The sequence below is a fragment of the Artemia sp. Qi Xiang Cuo genome, chromosome 17 (genome assembly GCF_049724085.1).
Source record: "Artemia sp. Qi Xiang Cuo chromosome 17, ASM4972408v1, whole genome shotgun sequence".
Lineage (NCBI taxonomy): Eukaryota > Metazoa > Arthropoda > Branchiopoda > Anostraca > Artemiidae > Artemia > Artemia sp. Qi Xiang Cuo.
The window spans coordinates 60,529,645-60,544,091 of record NC_142810.1 but is presented as its reverse complement, the minus strand read 5'-3'; the positions used below and the strand labels follow the sequence as shown (position 1 = coordinate 60,544,091).

Sequence of the window (14,447 nt, the reverse complement as noted above, 5' to 3'; positions counted from 1 at the left end):
CTTGTGTCCTTTTTAATAGTCAAAAGTGACTGGAGGGCAACTAAAACCCCTTCCACGCCCATCATTTCCCGAAACACATCAAATCAAAATTTTGAGATAGTCATTTTGTTCATCGTAGTTGATTTGCACATATAAATTATGTTTTGAGGTGGACACTCCCCCAAATCTCTCAGGGCAAGGATTGTAAGTTAGGCCCTAGGAGCATATAAGGTTTTTATAGAAAGCGTTGCCGTAGAAACTTCAAAAAAGGCTAATTCGATTGGGCAAGTGCCCTTTTTAATAGCCGAAAGGGATTGGAGGGCAACTAACCCTCCTCTCACACTCCCTTTTTCCCAAACATGTCCAGCCAAAATTTTGAGATAGCCATTTTATTCAACGTAGTTTTAAGTTCTGGAAATTAGGTATTTAAGAATGATAACTTCCCCAGATCCCTCAGGGCAAGGGTTGTATGTTATGCCCTGGGGGCATATAACGTTTTTAAGGAACACGTTGTCGTAGAAGTTTCAAAACGGGCTCATTCGATTGGAAATTGCAATGGCTAGTGCCCTTTTTATTAGTCAAAAGTGATTGAAAGGCAACTAACAGCCCTTTCACTCCCATCATTTCCCCAAACACATCCAATCAAAATTTTTAGACAGCCATTTTATTCCACGCAGTTTAAAGTTTAGGAAATAATACGTTTGAGCAGGACAATCCCCTCTCCTCCCCCCACAGTCTTCAGGGCAAGGGTTACAGGTTATGCCCTAGGGGCATATAAGGTTTTCATTGAAATCTTTGTCGTAGAAACTTGAAAAAGGGCTCATTCGAGTGGAAATTCAAAGGGCTAGCGTCCTTTTGAATAGTCGAAAGTAATTTGAGAGCAACTAAGCCCCCTTTCACGGCCACCTTTTCCCCAAATTCATCCAATCAACATTTTTAGATGACCATTTTATTCAACGTAGTTGAAAGTTTTGGAAATTAAGTCTTTAATGATTACAACCTGCCGCCCCCCCCCCAGATCCCTTAGGGATATGATTGTAAGTTATTCCTTTGGGGCATATAAGGTTTTTATAGAAAGCAATGTTGTAGAAACTTCAAATAGGGCTTAGTCAATTGGAAATTGAAAGGGCTAGTGCCCTTTTTAAAAGTCGAAAGTGATTGAAGGGAAAGTAACCCTCCTCTCACGCCCACCATTTTCCCAAACACATCCAATCAAAATTTTGAGATATCCATTTTGTTCAACGTAGTTGAAAGTTCTGTAAATTAGGTCTTTTAGGATGATAACCCCCTCAGAGCCCTCAGTGCAAGGGTTGTAATTTATGCCCTTGGAGCATATAAGGTTTATTTAGAAAACTGTTGTATAAATTTCAAAAAGGGGTCATTTGATTGGAAATTGAAATTGCCCTTTTTAATAGTTAGTGAGTGGAGAGTAATTAGCCCCCCTCTCCCTTCTAGCATTTCCCCAAAAATATTAAATCAAAATTTAGAGATAGCCTTTTTGTTCAACGTGGTTGTAAGTTCTGGAATTTATGTATCTAAGGATGACAAACCCCCAGAGCCCCAGGGCAAAGGTTGTAAGTTATGCCCTGGTGGCATATAAGGTTTTTATAGATAGAGTTGTTGTAAAAACTTCAAAAGGGGCTCATTCAATTGGAAATTCAGAGGGCTAGTGCCCTTTTTATAGTCGAAAGTGAGTGGAGGGTAACTAACCCCCCTCTCACGCCCACCATTCCTCCGAACACATCCAATCAAAATTTTCAGATAGCCATTTTGTTCAACGTAGTAGAAAGTTCTGGAAATTAGGTCTTTGAGGATGACAATCCCTCCCCCCGAGCCCTCAGGGCAAGGGTTGTAAGTTCAACCCTGTGGGCATATATGGTTTTTATTGAAAGTGTTGTTATAGAAGTTTCAAAAGGGCTCATTTGATTTAAAATTGAAAGGGCTAGTGCCCTTTTTAATAGTTGAAAGTGATTGGAGAGTGACTAACGCTCCTCTCACGCCTATCATTTCCCAAAACAAATCCAATCAAAATTTTGCGATAGCCATTTTATTTCACGTAGTTGAAAGTTCTGGAGATTAGGTCTTAGCGGTTGACAACCACCCTAACAGTCCTTAGGGTAAGGATTGTAATTTATGACCTGGGAGCATATAAGGTGTTTATAGAAAGCGTTGTCGTAGAAACTCAAAAAGGCCTCATTCACTTGGAAATTGAAAAGCCCAGTGCCCTTTTTAATTATCGAAAGTGATTGGAAGGATTGACATTCTTATAGTAAAGATCAATATGGGTATAATGTATATTTTTTGTTATTGTTGTTGTTGTTTAGACCAGGGCACTTCATATCGAAGGAGTTGTGGTAGGAACTTCGAAAAGGGCTCATTCGATTGAAAATAGAAAGGGCCTTCCCAACGCCAGAACATAATTTGCACTTTATTTACAAAAATACAAACTAATATGCATTGTCAGTTTAATATACATATACTGATATTTAGTAATAAAAATGTTAATATTATTTGATTTATCAAAGTTTTAAAAGTAAAAACAATTATATTTTTTCCAGTAAAGCACAAATTATTTTCTGGCTTTGGGAAGGCATAGGGGTTTTGGAGCCCAACTTATGTTAATTTCTGCTCGATTTGAGTTTGACTCGGTTTTTATTGTATTTTCTGATCGTTTTGGGTTTCATTTATTCATCGATGCTTATTTGTGGTAGTTTCACGCTTGGTAGAATATTTTATTTTATTTTTGCTCATTTTTCGTTTAATAAAGTTCTTTACTTTTCTTTGAAAAACTAATTTTGTGGAAAAAGTGTTTTTTAATTAATAATAATAAGAAATAATATAACATTGGAGCCGTATATCCTTTACTATAGTCATCGCTATATCTTTGCCTCTTATGAAAAAAAAATCTTCAAAACATCGGAAATAAGTCCTTCTTAGAGAATATTTAGAGATTTTTTCTTAGAGAAAGATTGACATTTGTTCAAAACATACGAAAAAAGTGCTTCCTAGGAAATTTTTAGAGATGTTTTCTTAGAGAACGATATTTCAACACATAGAAAAATACTATTTCTTAGAGAATTTTTAGAGAAGTTTTCTTAGATTTTGATATAAACTAATTCAAAACATAGGAAAATGGTCCTGCTTAGATAATTTTGAAATATCTTTTCTTAGAAAGTGATATAAATTTATTCAGAACATACGAAGATAGTCCTTCTTAAACAATTTTTAGAGATGTTTTCTTAGAGAATCATATAAATTTTTTCAATACTTAGAAAATAGCCCTTCTTAGAAAATTTTTAAAGATGTTTTTACTTAGAGAATGATATAAACTAGTTCAAAACATGGGAAAATAGCCCTTCTTAGAGAACTTTTAGAGAAGTTTTCTTAGAGAAAAATGTAAACTTGTTCAAAACTTAGGAAAATAGTTTTTGTTAGAGAATGTTTAGAGAGGTTTTCTTAGAGAATGGTATAAACTTGTTCAAGACATAGGAAAATAGTCCTTCTGAGAGAATTTTTAAAGACATTTCCTTAGAGAATGATATAAACATATTCAAAATATAGGAAAATATTCGTTCTTAGAGAATTTTTGGAGATGTTTTCTTAGAGAATGATATTTTAATACATAGAAAAACAGTGTCTCTTAGAGAAGTCTTAGAGATCTTTTCTTAGCAAAAGATTGACATTTTTTCAAAACATAGGAAAATAGTCCTTCTTAGACAATTTTCAGAAATCATTTCTTAGAGAGTAATATAAATTTTTCAAAACATAGGACAATAGTCCTTCTTGCACAATTCTTAGAGATGTTTTCTTAGAGAAAGATATAATTTTTTTCAAGACATAGAAAAATAGCCCTTCTTAATGAATGTTTAGAGATGTTTTCTTAGAGAATGATATAAACTAGTTCAAAACATAGGAAAATTGTCCTTCTTAGACAATTTTTAGAAATCATTTCTTAGAGAGTAATATAAATTTTTCAAAACATAGGACAATAGTCCTTCTTGCACATTTCTTAGAGATGTTTTCTTAGAGAAAGATAAAAATTTTTTCAAAACATAAAAAATAGCCCTTCTTAATGAATGTTTAGAGATGTTTTCTTAGAGGATGATATAAACTAGTTCAAAACATAGGAAAATTGTCCTTCTTCTAGAAATTTTAGAGACATTTTCTTAAAGAATGATTTCAACTTGTTCAAAACATAAGAAAGTAATCCTTCTTGGAGAGTTTTTAGAGCTGTATTTCTTTGAGAATAATATAAAAGTGGTAAAAGAATAGAAAAATAATTCTTTCTCGAGAATTTTTTGAGATACTCTCTTAGAGAATGATATAAACTTGTTCAAAACATGGAAAAAAAAGTCCTTCTTTGATAATTTTTATAGATGTTTTCTTAGAGAATAAAATACTTGATCAAAACACAGGAAATAATCCTTCTTAGAGAATTTTTAGAGATGTTTTCCTAGAGAATGATATAAACTTGATCAAAACATAGAAAAATAGTCCTTTTTAGAGAGTTTTTAGAAAGGTTTTCTTAGAGAATGATATAATGTTGTTCAAAACATGGAAAAATAAACTTTCTTAGAGAATTTTTAGAGATGTTTTCTTAGAGAATTTTATAAACTTGTTCAAAACACAGAAAAAAATAGTCCTTCTTAGAGAATTTTTAGAGATGTTTTCTTAGAGAAAAATTTTAACTTGTTCAAAACATAGAAAAATAGTCCTGCCTAGAGAGTTTTTAGAGAAGTTTTCTTAGAGAATAATATAAACTTATTCAAAACATAGGAAAATAGTTCTTCTTAGAAAATTTTTCGAGAGTTTTTCTTAGAGAATCATATAAACTTCTTCAAGACATAGGAAAATAGTCCTTCTGAGAGAATTTTTATAGATGTTTTCTTAGAGAAAGATATAAACTTGTTCAAAACATAGGAAAGTAGTCATCCTTAGAGAAATTTTAGAGATGGTTTATTAGAGAATGATATAAACTTATTCAAAATATAGAAAAATAGTCCTTCTTAGGGAATTTTTAGATATATTTTACCTAAGCTGCGCATGATAGGTTAGGTTAAGTTATTTGAGATGGCGCGTCATCTAACCTAACTCAAATTAACCTATCATGTGTAGGGTAGGTTAACCTAACCTACTAGCATGTAAAAAAAAGGTCATATCCTTAAAAAAACGATGCCAGTTTGTATAAGAATAAACATAATAATATATTGCTTCTGTAGCTGTTAAAACTGGTCAGTTGCAGGTACCCAGTGTATTACAAATTGGTTGTAGGTACCTGGGATATTTATAGGTGGGTTGCTGGTACCCATGCTATGGAAGGTGTTACTTTTAGTGATATAGGACTATTTTCATATGTTATGGGTTACCTTAGATCTTTCTCTAAGGAAACATCTCTAAAAATTGCCCAAAAAAGACTATTGTCCTATGTTTTGAACAAGTTTACATCATTCTCTAAGAAAATATCACTAAAAATTCTCTCAGGACTGTTTTCCTGTGTCTTGAACAGTTTATATCATTCTCTAAGAAAACCCCTCAAAAGATTCTCTAAGAAGGATTATTCTCCTATGTTTTGAACAAGTTTTATTATTCTCTAAGAAAAGATCTCTAAAAATTCTCTAAGACCGATTATTTTCCTATGTTTTGAATTAAGTTTATATCATTTCCTAAGGAAACATCTCTAAAACTCTCTAAGAAAAACTATTTTTCTATGCTTTGAACAAGTTTATATTGTTCTCTAAGAAAACAACTCTAAAATTTCTCTAAGAAGGACTATTTTCCTATGTTTTGAACAATTTTATATCATTTTCTAAGAAAACATCTCTAAAAATTATCTAAGAAGATCATTCTCTAAGAAAACTTCTCTGAAAAATTTTTAAGAAGAACAATTTGCCTATGTTTTGAACAATTTTGCGTCATTTTCTAAGAAAATATCTCTAGAATGTCTCTAAAAAGGATTATTTCTCTCTAAAAAAAAGAAGAATCTTAAGAAAGATTATCATTCTCTAAAAAAAAACACCTCTGAACTTTCTCTAAGAAAGGTTATTTTCCTATATTTTGAAGAAGTTTGTATCTTTTTCGAAAAAATATCTCTAAAAATTATCAAAGAAGATCATTCTCTAAGGAAACTTCTCTGAAAAATATCTAAGAAGGACTATTTTCCCATGTTTTGAACAAGTTCATATCATTCTCTATAAAAACATCTCAAAAATTTCTCTAAGAAGGATTATTATCCGTTGTTTTGATCAAGTTTGTATCATTCTCTAAGAAAACACCTCCAAAAATTCACTAAAAAGGACTGTTTTCCTATGTTTTGAACACATTTATAGCATATTTAGGAAAAAATCTCTAAGAATTCTATACGAAGGACTATTTTCCCAAATTTGGAACAAGTTTATATCATTCACTAAGAAAACATCTTTAAAAATTCTCCTAAAATCCAGGTCATCTCCCTCTGACTTTTGTTACACTGCTAACCCATTTCAGACTCTATTAGCCCCCATTTATGCCCGCTAGTAGTTCCTATGTTCAGGAAATTTCTTTTTCTTGCCTCTCTGACTTATTAATAAATATTCTAAGTGCTGAAATTGTTAGCGGACTCTAAAAATATTAGAAACATAAGAAAGTAATGCAATAAATATTTTTTTTGAAATAATAGCTTGTGGAATATCGTCATAAAAATGAATGCTTTGAATCCATCTCATAAAATACTTCATCATGTCTTTTTTGTCTTGAGATGTCACATATTCCATTTTGGGTTATATACAACGTGTGATAATGGTTGCCAGAGGGTGGCGTGTGTCAGCCATTTAGTTTCAAAGGCTGGGAATTGCCATTGCACGTCAGAATCTAACAATGAAATGGGAAGCTTCCGCTGTTCAAATAAAGACTATGATCATTTTTAGTTTATAAAGTTATTTTTGTAGGAAAAAGGTAGAAACCTCCTAAAGTGTGATAGTATATGCCAGAAAAAGTCATCGGGCCAATAGATTATGCCAAGCTGGCCTCACTTGCTAGAAGTCGTCAGAAGAAACTTTAATAATAATAATGATAACAATAATTTATTATAAGCGAAAAGAAACAGGCCATACAGAACAGTATTCTTAATTATACTCAACAAGAAAAATAACATAAATATCAAGTTTCACTCATTGATGTCAACGCTTCATTTTCATATTTACATAACTGCTTGAATGTCCTTTTTACAGTCGTTTTTAGGATCCCCGGGAACTCCCACTTACCACCCTCAAAAAAATTTCCCCTTAATAGAGAAAGTTGCTGACACTCAGCGAGAATATAGGCCACATCCTCAGTACCTAGGCTACATCTGGGGCAAGAGTAATCCGCATCTGCATCTGGGTCTACCCTTTTTCTTTCGAATACTCTTTTTCTATTGTTTAGTGGCAAGCAATTCACTCGAATCCGAAACCAAGTCCTCAATGTCTCCCCCTGTAATCCTAATTTAAAATAATATTCAAATCCAAATATCTCTTTTACTTGGGAATAAAACTTCAATGTTTCAGATGTTTTAACTGCATGGGTCCACATTCGGACTTCCTGGTCTTTTATTCTTTCTATAATCATAGCCAAAAACGGCTCATCCTGATCTGAGGGCCCTAGCCCCTCATTCCAAATATAGGATAATCCTAATCCATCTAAAACATTTTTTATTTGATACGGCCACGATCTTTTACGTTTCGACCGTAGCATCTCCACATAAGATGCTTTTGGTAACCTATCTTCTGGCAGACTTAGAACTTTTAGCCAGTTCTGGATCATCTGTGCTAATCTACTCATTCTCAGGGAAAATACACCTAGGTCACCTTTTATTGCCTGATTGTGGGTCGTTACGTGAAGACCAATTAATCTTTTAAAGTGTTGCAGCTGAATTGATTCCAATTTTACTGCCGGGTTCAGCTCCGTAATGGATAGTAGGTAAAACTTTTTAATCAAAAACACACTTATGCATTTTTAGATCTTTTATACTTGGAAGCCTTGAATTACTTAAAATGGCAGCTGAAACTGCTTTCCCTCCCTTAATCATCTCTTCATCTCAGAAGAATCTTTATTGATGGTTGTTCATTAAGTTTAGACGATCGATTCTAGTTTAGATCAGACGAATGGATATTTTCAAATAAAATGTCTGAAAAATTCCCTATGTGTTATAATTCTTGCCAGAGGGTGCTGTGTGTCAGTCATTGAGTGTCATTGGATGGGAATCGACATGGAACATCTAATCTAAAATGAAATGGCAAGTTTCCCCTGTTCAAATAAAAATAATAGTTATTTTTAGTTTATAAATTTATTTTTGTGGGAAAAAGGATTAAAAACCCCTTAGGTTTGATAATATGCGTCAGAGGGTGTCACAGGGATGTTAGATTGTGCTACGCTGTCCTCGATTGCCAGAAGTAATCAAAACAATCGTTACCGGGGATTTTTCATTAAGTTTAAACAATCATTTTCGTCTAAACGGATATTTTTGGAGGAAAATGTCCGAAAATGCAATATGCGTGATAATGGTTGCCATAGGGTAGCAGAGGGCAAGGCATAATGTGGCGCGGTGGCGTGAATTTTTAGGGTGTATCACGTTGAGGGTGGCTTGCCAAAACTTGATTCAATGGATTTAAAGCATATTTTTAACCGGAAAATATCTGAAAAATGTCTTAGGAACGATGAGCGGGACCAGAGGATGTCTTGAGCCATCCATAGTTTGTCACGGTGGAGTAAATGGACGTGGACTAATACGTTGTGGGTCACTTGCAAAAACACAATCCAATGGACTCAAAGCACATTTTTATCATGAAAATATCTGAAAAATGCATTTGGCATGAGGAAGTGTGCCAGAGGGTGCCATTTGTTATCCCTAGTTTGCCACGGTGACGTGAATTGCCTTGGAATAACATGATTTACAGCTCAAAGATAAGGTAGAAAGTTTTAAGAGAATTTCTCGTTGAAGGGGGGACTGAAATCTAACACTCAGTAAACAGAAACGAGGATTTTTCATTAATACCTCCCAGAAAAATCTCTTAACCCTTTTATACCTGAGCCTTAAAGGAAGGCTTGAAAAATTCTGAAACCTTCCGATAATAATCAGCGTAAGCTTAGTTTCAATGGAATTTCAACTTTAATTATTTGTTTCATTCGCAAACTGAAATGGACCTAAGTTACCATATTGTTACCTTAGGATAAAAACTATTCTTTTCACTTAACATGAAAATTCCTACAACAGTTTTTATCCCCATTCAGACACAACATAACCTCACATTTAACGCAAATAATTCGGCTAGTTGTACCCCTTGTACATTTTTCGTACCAACAGCGTCCCTTTTTGACTATGTTGGGTAGATAGCCAGCAGTGCCATATCACACTGATTCTGAGGGCATGCCGGCTTCTGTAGTTTTGTTTTTTCACTTTGTAGGAGTACTAACAGAGGTTCAACCAGCACGAAGACTATTGACAGCTCCTGACACTATCAAGGATCTGCAAATATCTATCTTGAAGTACATCAAGGATATATGCTGTCTACCCAGGTCTTTGCACTCTTGCCTATGTAGAAGCCAAATATTGTTCACAGCTAAGTCAAGAAAACAAAATACTATCCGCATTTACCATTTCTTGGACCGTATGTCAGTGCGGTGGAGCTCCAAACATATATCAGACAAGTCTACGCCACCCATTGACTTGTTTTACTCATGTACACTACATGAGCGAGCTACCTCGACATGGCTACGAGTACTTCCATCCCACCTTTGACACTGGTCAACTGGAGCTAAGGCACAGTACGATTAGGCCACAGGCACTTGTTTATTGTCGAACCCCTTCACAAGTAAGACTTTCGTGTGCCTCTCAAGCCTATAATCATAGCTCCCGCGCCCTTTAAACTATAATGATGCATCACTTCCCAAAATTACACCTTTCATACGATTACTCCTTATCGTCCCAAATAAGGTCCACAGATGCGTGAAAATTGTCGAAGTACAGCTTTAAATTCATTACAGGTGTCACATTGTCGATCAGTTGAAGGACAACTTCCGCATACACCCACAAGGGTCAGGCCGGAACTGAGCCTTTTTCTGTGTAGCTTTCTTGGTCATAGACAATCCCATTACGCCCACTGTCGTAAACATTCTTACACCTCATGAATCAGGTTTGTTTTTCAAGCACTGTTTGAAAACTGGCCGATCCTTGAAGGGAATCATCTGTTCGTCAACACTTTTTCTCTCATCAGGCGGTATACTTTTTTAGTTTTCCCTGAGCTCGTCATACATTGATCTGATTGTGTGCAGTTTATCATGAACAATTTCATCAGATGGCATTTCTAAGCCGTCGTCATGGATATGGAAAAGCTTCCGAATCGCCAAAAATCTGTCACGGCTCATTAACTCTGCAATTGGAGCGTATCGAATAATACACTCCCAGTACATCCTCATAGCTGGTAGCTTTACATTACTCATGAAAATCTGTGCTCCAAGGAGCTGGTTAATCTCATGCTGGTCAGGTCTAGGGCAATCTTAGCGTTTGTTTTCCTTGTTGAATGCAGATTGGTCAACTAATCCAGCAACCATGCTATCCGTGATGAAAGTTCTGAATAAATCAGTGGGTAAATGAGTTTCTATATATTTCGGGAGGGAAGCTTTCCAGGTGATATCATGGGGAACAATCCCTTTTCTTCACCCCTTGTATTCTTTTGTGGGATCTTCATTTCTCTTTGATGCGGTGGGGATGGTCGAAGAAGAAATATGTGACGAGCTTGTTTATTAGATGGGAGACAGTGGAGCTTCAATAGCGGGGAATGTAGTGGCTTCTTCACCATCAACTTGGTCCTCTGCACCAGTAAAAATTTCGACACGGTTCAATATGCTGAGAAGTAAGTCTTCTGTAGGTTTGTCAAACAGCTGAACAGGTTGTAGGATGGCGTATGTGAAGCTGTCACCAGGGGGTTGGATTTCATAATGGATGAGACTTGTCGTCATCATCAGACATGATTTTCATCTCGTATTAACTGTCTGGTAGCAGAACCATCTCTGCAGCTCACTTTCGGGTGAGCTTCCCTCTTACTGTTTGCTCCTTTCCTTGAAAACATTTTCTTTGTCTTTTCTTGGTTTGCAGTTTTCGACGGAATACGAGGGGCTTGCTGTGTTTGGAAAAGAGAATTGTTGTCAGACCAAGGGTGCATAGGTGCATCGGCTTCGTCAAATTAGAAAAATCAGAGTAAAGGGCTTCACGGATTAAAAAAAGGTGAAGTGAAAGAAAAAATTTAGAGCACAACAAACCAGCAAAAAACAAAATAGTATAAGAGAAGCATCTTCAAAAAACTACCCGTCTCAAAACCTAAGGTTACCATATAGTAACCGTTAAAAAAAACCACAGAAATGGACGATGAAGATAAAACTAAATAAGATTTTTATAAATACAAGCTGAAAATAGAGACTTCAAAAAAGAACAAAACATGACTAAAAAACTAGAAAAACTCTCCTGCAGCGTTTTCATTTTCGCTGTCAAAATCAGCTAATTTTTGCTTTTAGGCCAGGCAAAAACTACTCTCTTCACTGATCAACTAACGACTTACGGAGCCATCTAAGAGACTAAAAGGTATCGCAACATGAAAGGCTGAACTTGTTCTATCTGACGGTCTTATGTTCAAAAGCAGTATCTGAACTACAAGAGAGACTAGGAACGTGGAAGGAATGGTTACCATATGGTTACTTACGGAATGAAAGGGTGTGGCTTGAATTTACCTCTAATAGAAACCCTCTCCCTCTGGATTGACTTACTAGGGTGGGCCAGCCACCTATTGTCACGGTGGCATAAATATGCATAGTCTTGGCTGGAAGAAACGTTGCATTGGTTATAAAACCTCTCATGAATAACCGAACGCAAAATTCTGTCTCTTTATTATCGTTTGCGTGTTTCATTTTAAAAAATTTGATTTTGCTAGTATTCAGATTTAAATTAACTGAATGTAACAGGCAGTTGCATCAAACAGAGCAATTGAAATGTGGAATTTACAATAAAACCTCCTAAAAATACCTCTTAATGTATCTTAAATTTATCTCTAATAACAAACAACCCTCTCTGGAATTGCTTGCTAGGTTAGGCCATCCGTGAATATGCATTGTTTTGGTTCAAAGAAACGTGGCATTTTCGTTAACACTTCTCAGAAGTAATTGAATACAAATTGTGTCCCCTTTTTCATCTTTTGCATGTTTCATTTTTCGAAATATGATTTTGCAAGTATCAAAATTTAAATTATTGAATATAACAGGCAATTGCATCTAATTGAACAATCGAACTAAGGCATTTTCATTGAAACTTCTCAGAAATATCTCTCAATATGGCTTAAATTTACCTCTAATAACAACCCCCCCCCTCTGGAGTTGCTTGCTAGGTTGGGCCAGCCGCATATTGTCACGGTCGCGTGAATATGCAAGGTCTTGGCTCAAAGAAACGTGGCATTTTCACTGAAATGTTACAGAAATAACCGAATAAAAAAATATATCCCTTTTTTCATCGTTTGCATATTTCATTTTTCTGAATTTGACTTTGCTTGTATCAAGATTTAAATTAATAGGATGTAACGAGCAGGTGCATCTAAAAGATCAGAAATAAATGTATTGGGATTTTTGTGTGCTCCCATGTAGAAAGTTTTGGAAACCTACAATCCATTTAATCATTCTAGAAAACGTGCAAGAAATTCTTCCGTGCTTGGAATAGGTTATACGTAGAAAGTATTTATCGAATCGAAATATTAAGGAGGCTTTCTTTGTTCTGCTATCTAGCGCTCCATTCTGTTGAGGGAAATCACTTTTGATTCCTAAAGGAGACAAAAATCTTGAAGTTCCCTGAGAAAAAAAGAAGAAAATTGAAATCATGGGGATAAACTATCTCTTAAAGTGTTACGTAGCTTCCCACGTGTGCATTGTCATTATATAACACCCCATAAGTCGCCTGACTGATCATAAGCCACCCGACGTATCATCCTCAACTACATAATTTCTGGACCTTCCAACTATGTTGAACAAATGGCTCTCTCAAAATTTTTATTAGAAGAATTTGGGGAAATGATTGGCGTGGGTGGGGCATTTGCCCTCCGATAGCTTTCGACTAATAAACAAGGCACTAGTCCTCTCAATTTAAAATCAAATGGGCCCTTTTTGAAGTTTCTACAAGAACGCTTTCTATAAAACCTTATATGCCCTATACCAAGCATGGTATATATGTCCCCAGACGGTATAAAAACATGCAGTGAAGCACCATAGTAAATTATAAACGTATGTCACAAACTTATTGAGTCAAGTTGTATTAACTTTGTTAAAAGCAGGTGGTTATAGTATATAAAACACCCACATATAAAAAACTTTTCTTGTTTCTCAGTACAAATCTAGCGACTCATTAAAAACTTAAGAAATAAAATTTTCAAAAAGATAATGCAAGTGGTAGTTTGCTACTCAGAAAAACTTACTGACACAAATTTGAAGACTTGATTCGTATGAAGCAAAGTAGAAATATGAACGAGTTACCCAACACGGTTTTTGGGGTTTGGCTTGACAGCAAATCAGGCCCGGGACGGTCCACCATTTTTTCACTTTTGCTGATAATTAACAGATTTTAACTTGCAACATCGATTTGATTTACACGTTTCTTTACTAGTTTTAAGGCAACGAAACCTGTAAAAGTGGGCTCTGATATATGAATATCTACAATAAATATCTACGATAAGTTATACACGCTTGTCTTCATGTCTAAGCTTTAAAAACAAATTCGATGCCTATTCGTGAGCATCAACACGTCTCATATCAACATGTAACTGTTGTCAATTTAGTTAAATGATGGCTGTTACCGACGATTAACATTAAGTAAAATAATAGTTTTCTTGATGAAAGTCAAACCACCTTTTTTTGTTTTAGGTCATTGGCCGAATTCTAGATCCTGTCTTGATAAAATTTGGAAATAACCAGCAATTGATTCCAAAGGATGGAAAATGGAACATGCGAAACAAAAAATTTCTGTACCCCGCTGCTCTTGAATCGTGGGGTGTTTTGGACGTTTCAGGGACTAGGGATGATCAAACGAGGTTTGACTGCTTCTTCTCATTTTATGAATGAGGCTGGGCATTTTTGGCAAAAAATAAAATATAGTTAGCAGAATTTAATAGGTTGAATCAACACTTATTCAAAAGACAGTAAACTGTGTCAAGCAAAAACCATTAAGAGTCTTTAATAAGCAAATTGTGGCTGTTGTGTGTCATTGAAATAAATGTATGAATGACACTTCATTAAGGACGTTGTTTATATTTTGGACGTTGATACTTGGACAAGAATCAATGAATGGTACATGGAGGTTGTTTGCAAGCTGGTTTAACTTCCATCAAATGTTTGCAATTTGGAAAAAAGGGTCAACTTCATATTTGTGAGAAGATTAGAATTGACTTGACTTGTATTTAAAATCCAGGTCAGTTGTGGAAGTGAAT

At 35.0% G+C, this 14,447-nt stretch overlaps 1 protein-coding gene across 1 annotated transcript in view; it reads left to right on the top strand.

Moving 5' to 3' along the window:
• LOC148942427 (protein argonaute-2-like) overlaps nucleotides 1-14,447 on the top strand; it is a 295,554-nt gene that overhangs the window by 159,159 nt on the left and 121,948 nt on the right. Inside the window, exon 15 of the mRNA XM_089103040.1 lies at nucleotides 13,885-14,051. Coding sequence (XP_088959166.1) covers nucleotides 13,885-14,051 — 167 coding nt within the window. The remainder of the gene's footprint in view (nucleotides 1-13,884; nucleotides 14,052-14,447) is intronic.